The sequence below is a fragment of the Musa acuminata genome, chromosome BXJ2-5, assembly GCF_036884655.1.
Source record: "Musa acuminata AAA Group cultivar baxijiao chromosome BXJ2-5, Cavendish_Baxijiao_AAA, whole genome shotgun sequence".
NCBI classification, from domain to species: Eukaryota; Viridiplantae; Streptophyta; class Magnoliopsida; order Zingiberales; family Musaceae; genus Musa; species Musa acuminata.
In genome coordinates this window covers 5470523-5493202 of record NC_088342.1, presented here as the reverse complement: position 1 = coordinate 5493202, position 22680 = coordinate 5470523, and the positions used below count along the sequence as shown (strand labels likewise).

The window sequence follows — 22680 nt, the reverse complement described above, 5'->3', positions numbered from 1 at the left end:
TTAACAAAATTAATTTCCCATGACGTGTTGATTATATTTTTAATAATGTTTTATGGCATAGAAATAGTCATTAATTTAACAAATCTTTTAAATATTTCTGGTTAATCTTGGCTTGATTTCTTTATCGAGAATGATTCGAACTCATTCGATTCATGTGGGAAACTCACAAATAATTCAATTGATAAAATATTTTTGCTTTTATATTATATATATATATATATATATATTCATATATATGTATATGTATCACTTTTATATAAAATATTTAAACTAAATATAATTTTTAAGAAAATTACCAAACGCACCCTGTATCTCTAAATAGAAACGAAGACATATAGGAAATATGAAAATTCCATATATTATCAAATTCGATTAATAAATCACATATAATGGTACTTGAACGGATCCGATTCGCATTCATCCCCGAAACGCAAAACCAAGATGCTTAGGGCCCAGCCCATTAATTCAGTGACTCGAGTGCAAAGCACGTGATTGGTTCCCATTTGGTGTTCAAATCTGCTGCGTTCTTAAGCCATCTTTTCTCCCTCCGCTTCCGCCCGCTTAGGGCTTTTAGGGTTCTCATTCTCCCTCTTCCTTGGTTTGCAAGAATGCCCTGAAGCCATCGCACCTGTCCGCTCTCGCTTCCCCCTTTCTGTGTGTCCAAGATTTGACCGCCACCGATGGCCGAGGCGTCGCCTCGTCTCATCCGCCTCGAGGAGGAGATCGAAGGCGATCACGGAGCCACCGCCGACTTTGTATTCTGCCGCCTCGGCGAGCCCGTTTCCCTGAAGCCTGCCGATTCCGAGTTCGATCTCCAGGCCCCGCCGGCTCGACCTCTCGCCATCTCCGAGCGCTTTGGGGCCATTTTTTTAGCCCATTCCGAAGGTACCTTCGTGCTTCTTTTTGGGTTCCGGATTTTGTTTCTTAGTTTAGGTCGTGATGGATTGTGGTTCTTTTTCAGGGTTTCTGGTGGCGAAGACGAAGGATGTCATTGGTTTGGGGAAGGAGATTAAGGAGAAGGGAAAGGCCCCTTGCATTCAGAACACAAGCGTTGTGGATGTAAAGATTGGTAGGGTGTCTCTTCTTGCGCTCTCCAATGACTCCACGGTGCTCGCTGCTGCTGTTGGCGGTGAAATTCACTTTTTTTACGTGCCGTCTCTCATTAATCATAAGGTTAGAATGCAGATGCTTTCTTTTCTAATATTGTCAGGATTGGTCTTCAAGATCCGGACTTATGAACTATTGGCCCATTGACTTGATAGCTCTGAAACCATGTGGCTGAGAATGCTTAAGCTTAATATTTAAATATCTTAATTATTCTTTTACTTCATGTGCCCTGTGCCCTGCTTAGTACCACTGGGAACTGTGAGGATGACATATAAGGCTAAATAAGACTTACAACATTTCTTGACCTTACACATTGTGGGTCATATGGTTCCAAACCCACCAAGCTAATGGGTCAGTAGTCCATTGAGATAATCCAATATGAAAGCCTTTCCATGACTGGGACTAGGGCCACATCCTGGTAGGACTATGGTTCATTTTTGGATCATTTATCCAGGACCATTCTTTTGTGGGGATACCTGACTCTGTGGTTCATCGTTGCTATGATATCCACTTTTCATAAGCTATGAACGGTTCTTATTAAATTATGTTTTGGAGAGTATCTCACATGAGTAGGAAGTTTGGAAGAGGCCCAACTTCAAGTAGGGCAGTGCGGATAATAGGGAAATGGAGAGGAATCTTCTTAAGGGTCTGACAATAGTAATGTTACGTAAACAGACTGCAAGGTTGTTTTATCTCATTTGTGAAATTGAAAAATGGAGATCCAGCACCACAATTTCTTTCTGTAAAAGGGGGTTGGTATGAGAAAAGATGCTATACTCTTTAAATTTTCTCGAGGATCATTTGTAAAACAATGGGTTATTTACTGTAGTTGGCATTCTAGTCCTTTGGAGTGTGTTTCTAACTTCTAAGTTTGTGGTATTGACATAATAATACAAAAGTCTTGAATAACTGACAAAAGTGATGTGTAATGTATTGTGATTGAGTCTCAAGACTCTCAACTAGCAAATTCATTTAGGAATTGATTTATCTGGAATTACCTTTGATTCTTTTTATACTAGAACAATTATTTATAGAACAATTTATATCAAAAATATGTGTCTTCTTATTCCTTAATTGGAGGAGATGATTTGTAAGAGATTGTAAGTCAGATAGTTCTTGGAGATCTACTGAAGAATCCTACTAAATCTTGTTGTAGGTTATGTACTTGTTCACTGAGCTAGAATGTCAACAAGCATATATCAAATTCAGAAAATTGGAATGTTTTTGGCCTTTGATCTTCAGTAACTTGTGATGACATTCTTAATGAGCTGTTTGTTGCACAATACTTATCATTCTTGTTAATGAGATTAATGGAAGCTTATAGGCAATCTGACATCTATTGTGTTTGTCTCTCCCTCCATTTGTAGTTAGCTGTTCTAGATTGTTTGTTAATTGTTCTATAAGTTTTTTGCTGAATTGAATTGCATGACAGTTCATGACATGGTATTTGCTAATGCTTACACTGCTGTAGATGTTGTTCATTGTGAAAAATGTTCTAATGATTTAACTTTCTTGAAGTTTATAACAGTGAATATTCAGGTTTTTCTAATGTGGTGCATTTATTCCGTATTGTTTTTATACCATTTGTATTGCTACATGATATGCTGTTACTGATCAGTTTTGTTATTTAATGCTTGTGCAATGGTGTTGTAGGAGTGTAAACCATCCTTTTCAAATGCACTGAAGAATTCTGGCATTGTAAAAGACATAAGGTGGCAAAAGAATTCTCAAAAGTCTTTCGTTGTTCTTTCAAGTGATGGCCTACTATGCCATGGACGTGTGAAGGATTCCATCAAGGATGTAATGGAAAATGTTGATGCTGGTTTGTTTTCCTCTTTATGAAAAGCTTTGCTAATATTATGATGCCAAGTTTCCGGTCCCACTTTAAAAAAGAACTTTCATTGGATATATTGAAATCCGTCAAACATTTGACACTTCTCATTTTCACCTCTGATGAGTTTGCAGCTGTCTCAATCTTTCTTGCAATTACCTAATTTTATTACCTCTAGTTATAATTCTCCAGCCGTTTATCAGCCATCAGGTCTGAGTTGATTAGTCTCTCTTCCCCCTTTGATGCTTCACTTCTCATACTTTGCCTCTGATGCCTCTGCAGTTGCTTCAATCTTTCTTTAATCTTTCTTGCTATTAGCTAATTTACTACCTCCAGTTTTGATTCTCCGGCCACTTAATGATCACCAGGGCTTGAGTTGATTTGGTTCTCTTCCCCCTTCAATGCGTCTTCGTTTATTTGGATGATTCCACTTTATGTTAACTTTTACATTATTTTTGAAATTGAAAATTGTTTCTATAATCTGTATAGTCTTTCTTTTTTTATTGTGTCTCATTGTGTTAGATAGATGACTTTTTTGTTTATACACTGCCTTTTATTTGTGAAATGGCCTACTTTTATGATCTATGATACAATGATTCTTTTAGATTTTGTCCTGTGTTGGTGTAATCTGTTTTGTGGATGCATCTGTAGTTGATTGGAGCATGGAGGGTGACTATATTGCTGTTGCTAGGAAGAGTGATATAAGAATCTTTTCATCTGATTTCAAAGAACAAATTTGCATCACCCTGTCGTTCCAGTCATGGTCTAATGATACTGAATCTGAAATTTTCATAAAAGGTATGCTTCTTTTGTCATTTGCTTTGTCATGATTTCAGTTCTAGAATACAGTGCATTCAGTTTCTACTTTTGGTAGAGTTAATATGAAGTTAAAAAATATGTATACATCCTTGTAGTAGGATCAGCAGAACGTATTTTAGATGCAGTAGTTGCTACGCTTTAAATGGCCTATATTCAGATGTATAACCCTTAGGATCTTGATTTAAACAATCAATCATATTGTCTTTATCAGTGAACTCTTCATATTTCCAAAATACTAGTATAGCCTTGAGAGAAACTTGAGTCGATTTAGGTCTTGATCAAGTCGTATTACAGTGTGTTGTGTCTGCTTTTGTTTTAGTTTGGTCTTATTTCTTAGTAGTGTGTACTGGGGTGATAATTAAAAAGGTGATATGATCTAGATAAGGTGCATAATTTGTTGAAAATGGTTGGTTGGTTGGTTGGTGTCTGATGATTTCTTTATGGCTGAACCAGTAAGTTCTGCCTTCTTATATTCCATTTCTTTTCACATTTTGCCTTTTTCTATGTCTTTTATTCTATCTGATAATCTGAAACTTTCAAACCTTAAGAGATTCAGCATACTAGTTAAATGGTTTAAATATCTCTTGCAAATAGCATGGGTTAAATCTACATAAAGCCCACATACATCCTTGTATGCATCTACATGCAGCATATGCACTATGTGGTGACCCAACTGCTTGTATACTGATTCTGCTTTTTTTTGGAACCTTGGCGTTAAAACATATTTTTTTTCCCACATGTTTCTGCTTCCTCTGACAATAGTCAGGTGCCTATTTGTATCCTGTCATGATCCTTGTTGGTTATTGTCATGATCCTTGTTGGTTATTTTCATATTTATGTTAATTCATTGTCTTTTGTTCCATATTTTTGTGACTTTTTATTTTTTGTGCCTTTAAATAGTCAAGTGCCAATTGAAGTTACTTTAGATTAGTTGTATGCTTCTAAAGCTGAAAATGAATTTTCATCAACCAGTGGATTCCATTGAATGGGTTCGTGATGATAGTATAGTTGTTGGATGTGTTCGAGTTAATGAAGATGGTAATGAGGAAGGTTACTTAATTCAAGTGATCAAAAGCAGGGAGCATAAATTGACCGAGGTCAGTGTTGGAAATGTCTGTAAATAGTGGTCACATCTAGAACTGGTAACTTTTTTTGCCTTTTATGTACTTGTTTCTATTTGTTGAGTGATTTCCTTCTGAAAAATAGACAACCATTAACTATTATATTTTCCAAGCTGAAAGTTCTGTTTATTCTCTGAAATTGTTTTGTCGATATCCATCTTCAGCTGAGAAAGTAGACAAATCATGATTTGCATCATCAATGTATTATTCAGGAACCTAAGCTTATTGTTTCTAACAAATTTGATAGTTTGAAACAAGGTATGCAATTTCGAATAATACCGTCCGATACGGGCACACACACACACACACACACACATATATATATATATATACATAAATGAGGCGACGTTGTCTCGCGTGGGAGAAGGAAAAGGCGACGTCGCCGAGGCAATGCGATGCGACGTCACCTTTATATATATACCGAGCGGTTTACCGAATAGTATACCGCTTGGTATATAGTATCGTACCGTACCGAGCGAACGTCGAAACTTCGGTACGGTACTTAATTGCGAACCTTGGTTTGAAATGCCAGAGCATGTTGAATTACACCTATGGAAAGCAATTTGACATGTGAATAAGCAAAATCGTCATCTTAACTTTCTTGATTCATATATTTCATTTGTTGTAAAGCTGGCAGATGTAAAAAAGAAGTCTTGATGCTATATATAGTTTCCAAGTACATCTGAATTCCTGATGCTCTATATATGTAATCGCTTATGCTTGAACTTTGCACAAGGCATAGGGATGTTTTTTTTATTACCTACTATAGAATTTTCCCAGTAAAAGAGTAAGGACTTGAAAATAGACCATGCCAGTTGCTGTAATCTGTTTTTATCGGTTCAACGACTAACTGATATGCACATTCAGGTTCTCGTGTCTTTCACCTCTAAGGACCTGATCTCACCTTTCATTTGCACAGTTTTATCTCTAATGCTTTTCATTATGTCTTACTAATGTGGATAAATTATTAAGGTTATATAGTTCTTGTATTATATTGTTAATATAATGGTAATTATTTACTTGTGTGTTACTTTTTCAGAATCTCTGTAAGCCTGTAGTCTTTTCCTTCCCTGATCTATTTGAAGGTGTATTAGATGATATTTTGCCAACTGGAGCTGGGCCTTACTTGCTTCTGAGCTATTTGGGTCGCTGGTATGGTGGTAATTATATTTGTAGAAGTGTTCTAATGTTACCTACTTTTGTGTTATGCTTAGAGCTTGTTCCATGGATCGCAATATGTAAGTCATATTTCAAAATTTCCTATTTTATTATTAAGCAAGTCTTTATACAAAATGCTTAAATTTCGTTGTGATATAATTTAAAGAATCATAGATGCTTAACCAACTTTCTCTTTATCAGATAACATTTTAAAACCTACAGCAATCTTGTTCATACAGTGATCATAATATGCAGCTATTTATGTTCTCAATCAGTCAATTAGATCATCCTGTGCATGCATCCTCTTCTCTCTTTCAGGAACCAAAATGAATGGAAAGGGAAAAATTAAATTCTAATTAGGTTTTATAATCAGTTGGCAACTCAGTTTGATGAACTTGTACTGTTTATTTCACAACAAAACATGATCTTTGTATATAACAAAAAACATTTTTCTCACATATTCTTGTATCTTGTTTTATATCCCCCTTTAATCAAAGCCTTAGATTGGTGTCCGTATTTGATTTGCACTCGTTAGTCATGTAACACTGCAATATCTTATATTCTTGTAAAAGAACACTAATTTTGAGCTTAGTTTTTCAGTCATTGTCATAGCTGCTTTTGCAACTAAGTCCAATGAACAAATAGTTTGCTCGTTGGTTGAAGATTTTTGATAAGTTTGCAAGTATCTTGCTTATGTCTTCTGGATTCCCTAATTTATTTATGCATGGTCTCGATTGCCACATTTCCTATCCTTTTGCAAGAAAAATAACTCAACATTAACCAAAAAATAGGTCAATTGAATTTGAAACCAACTTAACTGAACTAGTACTGTTATTGAATTTATAGGTTGGACAATTACCAACCTTGTTGTGGATTTTATTTAGTTTTGTCTAACTTTCATGTGAATTATGCTTGGCACAAGGAAACTCTTCTCCTCATGCTTAAAATGCCATTTCATCTTTCTTTTCTTTTCTGCTCCTTGCTTGCTTGCTTGATAGTCTGTCCTCTCAGCCATATGAATCTGCAGTCCTCTTCTCCTTCTCCCTCTTCTCTTTTGCCTTGCCAATGTCCAATCGAAAAAGGTGATATGTGCTATGATGTCCCATGGAGAAGATATCCTGTGTGTGACCCTTGATTTTTCTTATTGTCATTCCATGTAATTGTAACCCTTTTGACTAAAAAAAAATTAGAATATTAAGTGCTTATTACCTTTCGATTCCCGAAATATCAGTAATGCTTAGGCCTAGTGAGACTCGAAGAGATCTAGGCTTCGCTTGGGTTGGGTTCTGATACTGATGTGGATTTTTAAGCTGAGGTCAATGCTAGGCAAGATGCCAGATCTGCAAAATGTTGATAGTCCACTGGTATCTGGAGAGAGGGCCATTAGTTTTGATATGGCATATGTTGTAATATAATATGAGTGAAATACTGGTAGTTAGAGAACCAAGTTCGGATTGTTAGCTAATGTTAACAGAAAACTAGTAGTAGAGGCAAAGTGAACACTTTGGCTATTGGTTGTGGAACAATAGAAGGGAGTCGATGTTTGTAGCTGAGAGAAACCGATGAATCACGGACAGTAAAGGGATCCAATATAAGGATACAAGGGTGGTGGTGGTGATCATACAAAAAAGGGGTTGTGGAGTTGGGAGAGTGTTGTGTGTGCAGGTAAGGAAACAATTCATTAGACATGGTGATGTTGGCACATTTGAGGAGGCAGTGAGAGCTTGCACAAGGAACTCGTAGGGATGCTGTGGAGAAAGCCAGATGAATTGGATGTGGAGATCAAATAGTGTTTTTGTTTTCGACATCCTTTTGTCTTCATTTATCTTCAGTGATATGAAGTCTTATTAGGGCTTTGCTAGTTAGGCCCAGGTCTATTTTCAATCCAATGAAGCTCATTGTTCATGTTATAATGGGCCTTAATACCAGTTTAAGATCTTGGTGTTCTATGTTGCATTAGATGTTGTTTCTCATATGCAGTAGTATAGCAAGCAATGAATGACGTTTCATTCGAACTGGAACAAAACGGGCTGACATGCCTTATATCTTGAGGTCCAGTTTGCCCATATAAAAAGGAAGCAACGGATTAGGGTTTAGGTTTCTCTCGTGGTCCACCCCTTTTCTTCCTCCGCAACCTTGCCACACACTGCCGCCACACCCTTTGCCCTACTCACACGATGACACATTACATGATCTCGCCACACACCGCCACCGCTGCTGCCGTGCCTTTTGCCTCTTCTCTTCTTCCTCTTCCTTCGTCTACCTCTTCCTTTCTCTTCCTCCTTCCTCTTCCTCCACCATCTTCTCTTCCTCTACCTTCCCTTCCTCTTATCCTTTATTTGCTTCCTCTCTGATACATTGACATCTACCAGTGTACCGACACATGGTATAGTACTGACCAGTCCAACCAGATCACGCAAACAGGTCCGGTACCCGTAACAGCGATCCTTAATAGCAAGCATTTTGACTCCTTAAATATTTACATTTTGAAGGCAATGTATCAACATTTTGAGGTCGATGTCATTTCTGTTCACAATATCTAAACAGGATCTTGGTTATGATGTCAGTATTTCAAGATCTATTGGAGTTAGCCACTTAGCCCTTGATAGGAGAACTATGAAACATCATATTAGTTGATGGTTTTTTATTTATTTGGTTGATATACCATAGGTTTAGTACAGCTATTTTTTCATAACTCCCCAAAAATCTCCATTTGCAGCTTTTAGGTGTTGTTGCATATGACATCATTATAAAATATTATTAAAAAATGCTTATACATTTTTTGTGTGCCTATTTTGGTAAAAAATGATGGCTGTTAGAGCATTGATGTATACATGTCTCTTTTGAAATTCTGTGTTGGATTTGCATGTTGATTACAATATATTTCTTCTACTAACAGGGGGCTTCTTCTTGCTTCAAATAAAAAGAACATTGATCAGCATGTTCTTCTGTTGGCATACTCGATGGACGACAACCAAAGGGAGGTGTCATTGCTGGAGTTTCAAAATGACAAGTATAAACCTACAATTTGTTTAAAAGGTGGGAAATCTAGTAAATTTTGTTAGTGTTTTGTAAGCACTTTGATTTCATTATTTTTCTGTTTGCTGTTATCTTTCTGTATGAGGAAACAAATAGTAACTATTGTGAAATATATTCTTGTTCTCGATACTTATAGTAAGCTCTTCAAGTGAGCGAGTTATGAAGGTGCAATAATACCAACATGCATTATGCTAAGCGCAGACTGGCCTTTTCAATTGATGTACAGTGATGTTTCGGCCAATTACTTATTAAGCCTTCTCTAGCATATATTTCGGTCTTCGGGGTCAGCCCATCACATGCTTTTCGATGTGCTTAGGACACATTAGTTAAATATCTGCATCTGTCCAGCTTATTGCTTCCACCTGCACATTCACCTGTTGTTACTGCCGTGCACCCTAGTCCATCCATATCTTGTACTTCTTTTTATAGAACATGTGATGTGTGTAACACTGCCTGTTTTTCTTCAGATATTAAAATTCAAATGCTTGTTATCTTGAATGAGTGAAGACTTTCTGGATTATGATGTATACATCATATCTGATGTAATTGATCTTTGCAAAATATATGAATTAAAATTATCATTTTCTGATCATCATTATGTTTGTTTTAAGTTAGCACTTTCATGGAGACATAACAGGATCTTTAAGCTGAAATAACAGGATATGAAATTCCTATTTTACCATCAATTGGAACAGTGCCTAATTTACTAATGTTTGTGTCAATAAATGGATCCAATATCATAAGGAAAGTAGTGATTAACTTTGAAGTGCATGAAGACCTTTTCTGGAACATTGTTTTTGTGGGAGATTGTTTCAGCTTGATCTAGCAATAAGGAGCTTTTTGTGTAGCTTGATTCACATAGCATATCTTACAAAAACTAGACTAGCAGAATTTTGAAGTAAAAAAAAGGTTTCACACAATTTTTTTTATTTTTACAATTTCAACTATCATAAGAGACAAATTTTGGTTATTTCGAATTCAAATATCGAATTCATCAATTCATTTAGCGACAATTAAAGGTTCCCTTAGTAAGATGTAAGTTCAATAATGTATTTGTTCTAGAAGGATTGTACTTTCAGCTACAGGTGTTTCCAAAGACAGCAAAGCTACTTCCTAGGCTGGCAGAATCAGAGTTACAGTGTCTAGGTCATGCTTGCCTGGACTACCATTATTGTGTGATCATATGCTGCATATTCATATTTGCCTAGTCATATGTTGATATATGTAAACATCGTACATTTTCTTTGCTTGCTATACATATATTCATATATCAGCTTAGCCAATGTAAAATGATATAGCATCCTCATATGTTGCTACAGCTGTGATTTGCAAATTCCATATGCCTTACAGGGTTAACACATGTTGAAATCTGGATTCTTTTAGATAACTCTGCACTAAATTTGTTAATTGGTCCATTGGCTAGGTACTTCAGCTACTGCTTGAGCATTAGGTCAGGTCCATTACTTGGGGTTGAGCTGGCCCTTTGATTGTATGCACCATACTGAAGATGTAGTTAATGAAAGCCAGATGATTTTGAGAATTATCTAAGCAACTTCTGCAACTCAAAAGTTGTGGTTCTAGTTTGTAGTAGCATGACCATGACACCACCCTATGTTGGAAAAAAAAAAGAAGAAAAATGAGAAATCTTGCAAACTTGTTTGACTTTCAGTGACGTGCTGGTGACGTCAGCCAATATATCATATTATGCTATTGAATTTAGCAAATATGTACCAATCTTCAGTTTGCTTTTTGTTGCATAAAAGAGTATTTACTGATTAAAGTGCTGACATTTTTCTTTCATTTATTGAAAGAGTAATTTATGTTTTAGTCATGCTAGTGATGCTTCTTTTTTCCCACTGTTTAAATTGTCCATGTGATGACTTTATGAGATGTTTAACAAGATTCAGTGTAGGACAAGGTATTTTATGGTTCAGTTGGAGGCCACAGAGAACTTAGAGTATCAGGTCTTTGATTTAAGTTCTCTTTCATGTTGACTTTTGTGTATCATTTTTGTTGTTTCTCTTTCAGAAAATGGTGATGACAATCTGATATTGGGGTTTGGTGTTGATAAGATTTCCGTGTTCGAGAAAGTTAAAGTACAAGTTGGCATAGAATCTAGAGAACTTTCACCACTCTGTGTGCTATTCTGTCTTACCTGTGAGGGAAAGCTTATTATGTATCATGTGGCGAGGTAGGGGTGTGATTTATGATATTTCCTTGACTTAAAATTAAATGAGATCCTTGCCTCGGTATTGATGTTAGCTCCTCATTTTAGGGTTTCAGATCCTTCAGATCTTCCTCAGTCCTCCCTTCCTCCAACAGATGTTTTATTGGAGAATGAGTTGGCAACCAGTTCAAATTTGAAGGATGATACAGATGGTTTAAAATCAAATAACAATTTAAAACAGATAATTCCTGAATCTCCTTCTGTTCCTACAGGTAAGAGAAGACACAAAAAGAAATCTTTGTTTCAACTTAAAATTCAACCAATGAAACTAGAATCCCCTTTTAGCAATCATTTTATTCATTCTTGTTAAAAAACCAGGTGAAGAATTGAGAAGTGCAAGAAACAAAGATATACATCAGGTTCCAAGTGACAAAATTCATACTGGAAAGAGGGATGAAAGCAATGATAATTCAGTTGTTAGGCCTTCCATACCACAAACAGCAAAGATGACTCAGCTATCCACGGAGTCTCCAACCATAAATGTAACTGCTTCTGTTGGTCAGAGAAAATCTGGCATGATAGAAACTGTCTCTTCATCAGGAGAGGGTGTCAATGTCCCTCATGTGATACATAATCTATCAAGTGATGCTTCTGTAACCATGCAAGCAAATGCAAAAAATATGATAAAAGGTGGTGATAAGGTTGAAGTATCTCCTGGTCCAACTAGAATTGGAGGAGTTCCATCTGATTTACAATCCATTGGAGGTATCAATGCAAAAGTTTCACCATTCGCTTCTGGTAGTTCTGCTGTGAGTGGTTCCTCTGGAAAGTCAGAGGCAGGAGTAGGAAGTAAGGCATTCTTTTCCTCTCAAAAGAGCCTTTCAACTAATCCTCTATCTGGCAGTACATCTTTGAATTTAACTGGAGTTGGTGGAGGATCATCAAACTTGATGTTTTCTTCAAATAGAGGTACTCACAGTGTAGCACATACAACTTCCTTTAATAAATCTGCAAATACTGAGGCAGCCAGTCCTGGGTCTTCTCTGCCGCAAAAAAGTTCTATTGTAGGCAAATCATTATTTCCTAAGCCACAGACTTTGGTTGAGGATTTAAGAACTTCAAAGTCATCACTGATGTTGGACTCTGAACCAGAACTCTCGAAGCAGTTCTATAATGTAAGATGTCTTTCCGACTCTTGGGAATCTTTTTGTTTTTTATGGCATTATTAAATTTGTTAGTTTTTTCTTTTAAATTTTTGCTGTTTCCCTATGCTTAATGAATTTTGACTGCTTCTCTCGTCTCAGTAATTGTCATCTTCAGGTTCTATGGTAATGTGACTTTAAAAAAAAACTAGAAAATAATGCTTATCTGTTGTCTAAGCTTGGTGCACTATTATTATTGTAGAACAAGTTGTAGTCCTATACATTGGTGCAATGAAATATTAGGTTGATTATTTTTTGTGAACGCAACCTTTTCACATAATTTATAAGAACTGTTTTCTCCAGATGCAGAGTGTTGAAGCAGTAGCAATTTGATGTTGTGAAATTATTTCTGTTGAATGTGTAAAGGTTATAATAATGGAATTATACACATAGATACCAAAGTACATTAGGATGTAATAGCTATAAATACCATGAATTGAATTAAGTCTCATGTGTGGCTGTGATTTTCTCCTAATTGTCTTATTCTTCATTGACATTTTAAATCTAACTTGCAAATAAATATAGATTTGCCAGCATTTTTCTTTTCTTTTTATTTTTTCCTCTGTGTAAACAGTTGTCGAGGCTACTTATTGTGGTCAAAGTAATTTTTTTAGTTTTTCCAAAATTTTATATATTTTGTCCAGATAACTACTGGAAAGTGATTGCATGAGGTTCCTGGACGATAAGTTGTCCCAGGCATTTCCATGTTGTTTCAGTTAGGGCCATCATCTGGTTAATCTTTTATCTAAGATCATGTTTTTATTTGGTGTGTCATCTCATTCTTGCCTAACAGGTTTTTTGTTGAAGATTTTTGTGGTCATATTAGGTAATTGGAGGTAATATTCGAGGGTAGGTTTAATAATCATTATGTACACTGTTGTTAATTATCGGTTCAACCATTATGTCTTCACTGATTTGAGGGTAGGTTTAATAATCGTAATGTACACTATTGTTAATTATCAGTTCGACCATTATGTCTTCACTGATTTGTGATACTAGTTTAGTAGCAAATTTGTGAAAATTTTATTGCTAATTTTGCTACTTGCATTAACATGAAAGGTTGAACTGTTCTTCCTTTTCTGGATAATTATATTAGAAGTTGGAATTGAACTCCATCTTATTATGTTGAATAATGTCCTAGAGTTCTTCTAAAGTTTCATCTTAAAGCATAATATATTTCTTATTTGTCGTGTCCTTTCTTTACAAATTTATTTTGATAATTCTGCCTTCTAAAGAATTTGGATGAGAAATGTGCCTCAGGATCTAATGATCCATTGGTTACATTTTTTTAAAAAGCTATGGAGTATCATGGCATAACATGTGAGCCAACTTACGAGAGAAATCTGAAGACCCAGTACAATCAAACTGATTTTGTCTTCCAAAGTTTGCGAACCAATCTGCAGCCCTATTGCTTTGCACAAAACGTGAGAAACATTAACTACATGTAACTGGTGCAAAAAGTTGATGCAATCGTGAACCAAGGGGTTGATGTTCCAGTGAATATTTGTTCCATGCCAGATGGTGCTGGATATTCTTGGGTTACTTGTGTACCACGTTTTACACTATGCTCCAGCTATTCATTGAAGAATAGTAGGTATAATAAACATGATTGATTAATAATTTTGCTACATTTATGTGTTGGTTTTGCTTGTCTGAAGAATGGATGAAACTAACAATTCTTTAGTTTTCAACTTTCCAAGCTGAAGTTATAAATGAAAAAAAGAACACACAATTGGTTTGGTTATCGTTTGATTATTTCCTTCCTAAGATATTTCATGTTCTTCTAACCAGAAATGCACAAATATTTCGTTGATTATGAGAAATGTTTAATGGATATTTGCATGCAAACGAGAGTTGGATGAGCATGCAAGTGGTCAATTCAACAGGAAGACAAAAGGGGAGTGAAATATTGAAACATAGAGTTGTAAGAAGCAAAACATGTTTGTCCACAGGGTTCGCTGCTGTGGTTGTTGAGCTATCATTGGAACTGTCCAACTTCTGGACATGTATCTATGACATGGATAAGTTCCTTTGCATTGGTTAGACGTGACTGTCTGTGGAACTGGTTGTCTTAAATTGTCTCATGACAGACTTTTGTTTTGCCTATCTTGAGGCATGTCTGCAAATTTAGTTCTTGCCATGTTATCTGCCTGATTTGTCATAATTATGTGGTCAGGTAAAAGATATGACCAAGGAACTCGATACTTTGTTGTCACTTATAGAACAGGAAGGTGGATTCAAGGATGCTTGCACTGTCTTACATCAAAACTCAATTTTGACACTTGAGGACGGCCTGAAAAATCTCTCTCAGACATTCAGGATGTGCAGGGTATCAATTTATACTCTCTTTGGAAGAACCTATATTGTGATCATGTTCTTCATTTTACCTAGTGGAGTTGTTAAACATATGCTAAAAAGGTTTTCTTCTCAACGTTTTAGAGAAAAGTGGAGGAAGAACTTACGGAGATTCAAGAGCTTCAAAGGAAGATGTCTCAAGGTATGCAATTTCACTTTTGCAGTTGTATAGAAGAAATTGATTCATATTTATTTTCTTGAGGTTCTTATCAGGCACTTCACATGAATGGCTTAATGTTAAATTTATTGGGTATTATTATTTATTATTATTATTATTATTATTACAAAGACGGAATATAATCATGGAATTTACGGTTGTTTAATAAAGTCTTTACCAGCGAAATTAGCTAACACTTCTATTGAATATTCTGATTTTGGTTAATGAACATTATGATAATTATTTTAATATATTTTTTTGCTGCAACTCTTAGTATTTTCGTTGAAGTAAACTAAACTTGTTTAACCCCTGGTGGGTTGATAGACCCCTGGTTTAACTTCAAGATACCCCAGTTAAATTTTATGGTTCAGGATGTTGAGTGCCACCCTATGATTGTTACAGAATAAAAGGATCAAAAGGGTATGGTTATTTTGCTACTGTAGAAACTTCAGCATCATTAATTTGGTATTAAATCAGTTTATGCTACCATGTGGAGTATAGCATTAGCTGCATACAGAGGCATGTTTCTTCTTGAGTCCAAACAAGACTGGAGAGTAATTTCATCAAATAATTTTTTTCTTGCTCTCTTTTAATAAAATTGGAGCAAGGGTTCCTATGCTAGTTGGCACAAGTTGGCATGTGTTGCTCCGAAAAGGTAATGGCAAATGCTAAGCTGTTTTGCAGATGGTATTGGCAAATTGTTGACCTTTTTTTAACTTTATGCCGACTGGTATTTGGGCATACTGGGATACTGACCAGCATGACACAATATGACGCTGTGCCAATATAAGGACAGCATAGTTCTTGAGATAGGAATCAAATCCTTTTCACACTTCACTTGGGGATATATTTTGACTAGGAACATTAAAGAAACAATCCATTGTCTTGATAAGTGAATTTATGGGTTGTGGAACTCTCCATGTGGGTTTCAGTATTATGCTACTGAACTGCAGACAATCTGAACCATATTGATGAAGAAACATGGTGTATTTGCAGCATGTAATACCTTCATTTCCTTGTCATGTTCTAACTTAAGTTAAATTATAGATGTCTTTCACATTCTTGATATGTTTCTGTATTGACAGATGAAGCCTAGTGATAATTGTGTGATTATATTTTTTTCTTCCAGAGGAACCATATTTCTGTTTTGTTATTTTTCATTTGATGAACCTTTTTCTTAATGTAATTCTTCATTTGCTGAACTTTTTTAAACTTTATTGTTCTTTCTTACAGTATCAGCTAGGCAAGTTTACATGGCAGACATTGTTAAACAAGCTTCAACAGAGCATTATTGGGACATATGGAACCGGCAGAAGCTGAATCCTGAAATTGAACAGAAGCGGCAAAATATTTGGAAGGTGTACCAGGTTTGTCTCTTAACTTTATATGAGGCTTAAAACATTTCTCCTTACAACATAGTTCTCATCATTCGTGCTCTCATCTTAACCAACCAGGATTTGACAAACCAGCTAATAGAACTGGAGAGATATTTCAATACTCTTGAGATTAGCAAATTTGGTGAGAGTGACAAAAGTACAGGTCGGAGGGCTTTTCATGGTAACATGAGGCAATCAAGGTACGAGTAACCACGAAGAGAAACATAGATTTTTGTTGTTACATCTATTTTACAAACATGTATATGAGAAATGAGTTGCCTCACAAATTTAGTTAGAGATTTACTAGTCCCCAAGGGTTTTATGGTCATTAACTGTAATGATGTTCTGGCAGTGTTACTTTTTGTTCTCAAGAATTGTCATGAGAGAAATTCATCATAACATTACATTTTCAAGAAAGACTTTATTTGGAAAAAGTAGATACTCGTTGGAGTTCAACAAGGAAAAACTTTTCAATAGCTACTTGTTATTTTTCCTATAGTAGGATGGCTAATGATATTGAATTAGCCAGCATGGAGCACTGATGATATAGAAGTGATAATTGATCGCTTTTTATTTTTTGTTTCATATGGTTTTTTTGCTACCAATGGGTTATTAAAGGATTCCACAGAAAAATCCAGTTTACTCTATTATTGTGCAAAGGAAATGCATATCTTTTTGTTGCCTGGTTGCTTATAGTCAACGTTGGACTATTAACTTTCCCATTTTTCATTATGCATGCTGCTAAAGAACTTGGAACAGCGTGGGATGTTTTTCATGCACAGATGACACTCCATACATTCTGGATTATTGTTGATCTTGTATTTTCTGCAGGCATCTCCAGTCTTTGCATAGTGTATACAGCACACTAAACTCACAGTTGGCAGCAGCTGAGAAACTATCTGATTCTCTATCGAGACAGATGGCTCTGCTCCATATAAACAATCCTACAAAGCGGGTTGGCGTTGCAAGGGAATTATTTGAATCAATTGGTCTTGCTGATGAAGGCATCACTCTAAAATCTCCAGATGTTAGAAGTCCTTTTCAGAGCCCAGTATCTGTAAAGAGAATTACCTCCTCAACAGATTTTTCCAGTAAGGAGTATCCCAGGAGAGCTGCATCAAGTGCTTTGTCAACTATTGCGCCAGAAACTACGAGGAGGAGGAGAGATTCTTTTGGGAAGGTAAGTGCTTAATCTATTTCTAATTAAAGAACTATGTTGCATATGATTGTTGATATGTGTCTACTATATGATTCTTGGTCCTTGCATGTGCTTTCTGTCTGTTGCAAGCTAAGCTATTTCCAATTCTTCTTTTCCCTAATTATTTTATTCTAGCTTTAGCTGTGATACTTGATGTTATTCCAACCCAAACTGGTTGGTTCTACAGTGTCATAATTAACAGTTTTTGCTATTATGGTTTCTATAATTACGAGATTATAGCAAGGTTTGAAATATCGTACCGTACTGGTATTTTGACATTCACTCGGCACGGTACGATACAATATACCGAGCGGTATACTGTATATATATATATAAAAAGATTTTTTTATATATAAAATATTTTTATAAAAGGCGACATCACCTTTAATATATATATATATATATATATATATATATATATATATATATATATATATATATATATATATATATATATATATATCCTTCTCCAGGCGACGTCGCCTTTTTTGGCGACGTCACCGAGGCGATACGACAGTGACGGGCGGTCCGTGTACTGGTCAACTGACGGACCGGTACGTACCACCCGATACGAGCGGTATTATTCAAAACTGCATACCTTAGATTATAGTATACATTTCTATTTAGTGAATGTTGTAGTAGTTGTTGTCTGCTGTAAAAGAGTCATGTATGATTAATTATCTGTAGTTTTGTTATTAGCATGCTCTAAATTTGAAACTTCATATGTTCTGATATAATGGTAGGCATCTTCCTTATATTTTTCTCATTTTTTTTATTTTTCAAATGTCTGTGGAAAGTACATTTAAGGAAGCTGCTTCATTTGATTTAGTTTTGCTTTTACATTTTTTATTCTTGCACCTTTTCAATCTCTTTTTTTCCTTTATTGTTGAAGTACCAGGATAATTATACTAATTCTGTTCTCATGACTCTGCAGTTAATTTTTTTGGTATCCTGAATTGTTGACTTGTCATGCACCATGATGTTGTAAAATTGGTGTATACCTGAACCTTATCCTGTTGGCTCTGACTTAAATAAATGTTTACTTGCTTATTATAAGATGTCTAGATGAATACTTGTCATTCAAACGGAATGCAATTGATAAATAATTGCAATTCTAGTAAGCTAGAGAGAGGTTAAATTTAAAATGTCTGAGAATATTTTAATAATATACCTATAAGTCCAGAAATAAACTTTTACTAAATTTAAGGATTAAAATTTTGGTTTGTTATTGATACCGATCGATGGTTGAGGTGGTATAATATTGGTAATGCCAGAGAGAACAAGCGAGGTCACCTGTTCATTGTCACTGGAGACAACACTGCAGAACGTTGGCTTTGTCGGCACTGGTGAAGGTCTTGCTAATGGGATGCTTGCTTGAGGGTATGGTCTTGCCAGCCAAGGTGGTAATGTGGACAAGTGAAACACAGAAACACTTAGTTTACTGAAGTGAAAGCAAATTTTGTCCATTCTGAGTAATGCTTGGCCATCATGCTGGTAAATAGTGTTCCTTAGTGATCTCCTTGGTTTGAATAATCTAAAGGGCATCATGGCTGTTATATTATCTAAAGCAGATGCTCTTGTTAGCTAAATGACAAGGGGGCTTGTAGCTGACACCAAATAGTTGGAAATAGAGGTGGCTTCTAGACAAACTCTTGGTGGTGCATTACATAGCACACATGCATTAGAGGTGTCCAATGTTAATATTTTGCAGTATTTAGGTTATGGCTAGCAGTGTACAAGATTTTGATGCTGGAAGCTAAGAGAAATGTAAGGCAAGTTGTCTAGAAAAACAGTCATGGCTTGCAGTTTATTTTGATTGAAACCATTCAAGTTGGAAGTCGATTTTAAAGCTACCCTGAAATGTATGGCAAAAATTCAGCTGAAGTTCTAATGTTTATGTCCAGTTATTGTTTCAGCCCGAAATTTCTTTTCCTCACTTCACATTTAACTTTCAATTTTCAAATTTTGTTGTAATTGTTGCTTCTCAACTTCTCAGACTGAATGTGTTTTCGCATGATTCTGTAAATCTGTTGCTGAATGAGCATTGTTCTGTTATTGTGAAAGGATTAAATGACAAACTTTGTGCAGAACTGGGCTAGCTTTGAGCCCCCAAAGACTATCGTGAAAAGGACAGCTCATCAAGAACATGTCAGAGTTAGTGCCAATAACCCCTTCACCACAGCTAAGAAACAGTTTGATGCTCAGATCGAGTCGTTTGCTGTAATCCAGCAAAAGGCCACTGAGAAACCAGCATCCTTGATGGAGTCATTGACTGGTAAGGTTCAGCCAGAGGTGTACCGTGTGAGCAAAGGTAAGACAAACTTTGTAATTTCTCGAGGATTTTATCCTAAAACAATCTCATTGTTCTGTTCTTGTCTTCGTTGTAGATATCCAAGAGAAACCCTCCCAACAGACCTCTAAATCTCAATCTAGTACTGTTTTCAGGTGGTCTGGTTCACCTCAACCTTTAGTGTCAAAATCTCATCCTACGCAAGAGATTCGGAACCATATGACTGAGACATCAGTTGCAATGGCTCCAGCATCATCTCTGTTATCACCTGGAACCTTGGAGTCAAAGTCTAATCCTATGAGAGAGATAGGAAAAAGTACTCCTTTGACATCAGTTGCAATGTCTCCGACATCGTCTCTGTTTAACAGTGCTTCAAGTGGTGCAAAAGAGAATATGGGGAGTGATGTGGTGACTCACATATCAAATTCATCTGTAAAATCTGTTTCGTTCCCCAAAATGACGCCTAATGTGCAGATGGAGGCACCTAACACTGTGGCAACTTCTATAAAATTTCCGAGTGGTACATCAACTCCGAAGAGTATATCAAAAGAGGCGAAAACACAAGTAGAGAAGCAACTAAGCCTGAAGACCCTGGGTGAAGGTTTTTCTGGGAAATTGCAACGAAGCATGCAACAGTCTGCAGTTTCTCCCGAAAGCTTATCTGCGTTGTCGAGTAATGCTCTGTCTTTCTCTACAATGTTTGGTGCTTCACCTTCAAATCTAGGTGTACGAACAGATATTAGTCAGTCAATTACAGGCAAAAAACAGTCGAGTGGAACTGTATCTGCTCTGACATCAGACACCAAAGTATCAAGTTCGCCTACTCCATTCTCAACATTTATGTTATCAACTCCTTCATCCATATCAAATGCGTCTACATCGGCTATGCCATCCTTACCGAACATAACATTAGGAGGACCATCACCACTTCATGCTATGACTTCAGCATCAGGATCGACCTCATCTACTGCTCAGTATTTTGTTCCGTCTTCTAGTGCTTCAGCTTCTCTATCACAGTCCTGGAGTTCAACATCTGCTCCGTCACCTTCAGAAAGTTCAGCATTACAAAGTTCACCATCAGTTTCAAATGAGGCCAAGGCAAGATCTGAGCTAACTCTACAACTGACAAGTTCACCACAACAAGGTACTCCGAAATTTGAACCAGTTACATCACAAGCTGTAAATGTGGGGTTGACTGGATTAAGCATGAGAGGAGAACCAAGTTCTCTTGCAACTGGTGGCAGCATCATTCCTGCTGCATCTAATTCTCAACCGGGGTTGGGATCTGTAGTTTCACCTCCCATGGGCACTGCCACTGTAAACAATAATGGACTGGATATTAACTCATCCCAGGAGGAGGAAATGGAAGAGGAGGCTTCAGATCCAAGTAACATGCTCAACTTGGGAGCCCTTGGTGGATTTGGGCTTGGATCAGAATCTACTTCAAGTACACCAAAGCTTAATCCATTTGGTGGTTCTTTTGTTACTGCCAACACAAGCACTTCAACCTCTCCAGTCATGTTGACAGCATCCCCAGGGCAGCTTTTCCGGCCTCCATCATTGAGCCTCCCAACAGCACAATCTGTACAACCAACACAGTCAGTTAACTCCAGTGCATTTTCTGGTGGTAATACAAGTGGACTTGGTGGCTTTGGACAGCCATCACAAATTGGAGCAGGGCAGCAGGCACTTGGATCAGTTCTTGGTGCTTTTGGGCAATCGCGACAGCTAGGTGCTGGTGGATTTGGTGGAGGATTCCCAACTGTGGCTACAAGTGGAGGATTTTCTACAGCTACTGGGTTTACTGGAACTGCTGCAGGAGGGGGTTTCGCTGCTCTTGCTTCTCGAGGAGGTGGTTTTGCTGCTGCTGCTGTTTCCAGCAGTAGTGGATTTACTGGTTTTGGTGCAGGCGGTTTTGCTGCTGCTGCTGTTGCTTCTGGCGGTGGTGGTAGTTTTGGTGGTGGAGGTACTGGAGGGGGCTTTGGTGCTAGTGCTTCTAGCGGCGGTGGTTTTGCTGGTGCAGGTTCTCAAGGTGGTGGCTTTGGAGCAGCTGGTTTTGGGGGTGGCTTCACATCAGGTGAGATTTGGATGCGTTGTATTTTGCTTGATACAATGCATTGTGCTTGTTTTACCGCCAATTGAGATTGAAGTTGTTGCTTAAATTTCAATCTTTCTAGGTGGTTTTGGGGCTTTTAGCAGCAATCAGGGGGGTGCTTTCTCTGCGTTTGGGGGAAGCAGTGCCACTGGAACTGGAAGACCTCCATCGGATCTTTTTACCCAGATGAGGAGATAGCTGGCATTAACGTCTTCTCTCCAGGAATTAACGTCCTTTGCAAGCTTGATTCAAGTTAAAACCATCAACTGTTTGAAGTTTCAGCATCTGTTGTATATATTGGAAAATGATGTATGCTACATCTACTGCTCTTTCGTTTCTTTTTACCTGACTCGACCCCCTTCCTCCGTCGTTGATAATCACTGTCGAGCAATTTCGAGGCAGATCCCCGGGTATGCTTGTCATTGTACAATAATTCCATGATTTATATGTTTTAATTTTGTTGTAATTTTAATGTTTAGGGGGACGCCCAAAGACAGTACAAAAGTTCCATGATTTAGATGTTTTACTTTTGCTATCGTTTTCACGACAAAATAATAAAAAAAGTTCCATAATTCGGTACCTAAACTTCCTAATTGGTGATCCAGGAAAACTTTATTTTAAGAGGCTGCACATGTGTGTGTGTATATATATATATATATATATATATATATATATATATATATATATATATATATATATATATATATATATATATATACACACACTTATATGCTCGATGAAAGAGGCAGCAGATCGATGTATCGA

The 22680-nt window shown here is 36.7% G+C and overlaps 1 protein-coding gene across 2 annotated transcripts; it reads left to right on the top strand.

Annotated features, from left to right (window-relative positions):
• The first annotated feature begins 526 nt into the window (after positions 1–526).
• On the top strand, positions 527–22441 carry LOC135612216 (nuclear pore complex protein NUP214-like). Of its 2 annotated transcripts, XM_065108218.1 has the most exons (18): positions 527–885; positions 962–1173; positions 2761–2929; positions 3590–3736; positions 4730–4854; positions 5918–6030; positions 8936–9075; positions 11104–11266; positions 11351–11514; positions 11621–12417; positions 14621–14773; positions 14884–14941; positions 16190–16323; positions 16411–16532; positions 17164–17512; positions 19619–19841; positions 19918–21897; positions 21998–22441. In XM_065108218.1, exons 1-18 carry the CDS (start codon positions 681–683, stop codon positions 22111–22113), a joined length of 5370 nt encoding a protein of 1789 aa, XP_064964290.1. In that variant the 5' UTR covers positions 527–680; the 3' UTR covers positions 22114–22441. The 2 variants fall into 2 exon arrangements, with proteins under 2 accessions (XP_064964290.1, XP_064964291.1); XM_065108219.1 differs by lacking the exons at positions 527–885; positions 962–1173; positions 2761–2929; positions 3590–3736; positions 4730–4854 and having other exon boundaries at positions 5925–6038.
• The last annotated feature ends 239 nt before the right edge of the window (positions 22442–22680 follow it).

What these genes read in the sequence shown, in the direction of transcription:
- LOC135612216 (XM_065108218.1), top strand. Translation starts at nt 681, where the DNA reads ATGGCCGAGGCGTCGCCTCGTCTCATCCGCCTCGAGGAGGAGATCGAA. An exon ending in CTGAGCTATTTGGGTCGCTG is followed by an intron (nt 6,031 to 8,935) that starts GTATGGTGGTAA and finishes TTCTACTAACAG; the next exon opens with GGGGCTTCTTCTTGCTTCAA. An exon ending in ATATTTGGAAGGTGTACCAG is followed by an intron (nt 16,324 to 16,410) that starts GTTTGTCTCTTA and finishes TTAACCAACCAG; the next exon opens with GATTTGACAAACCAGCTAAT.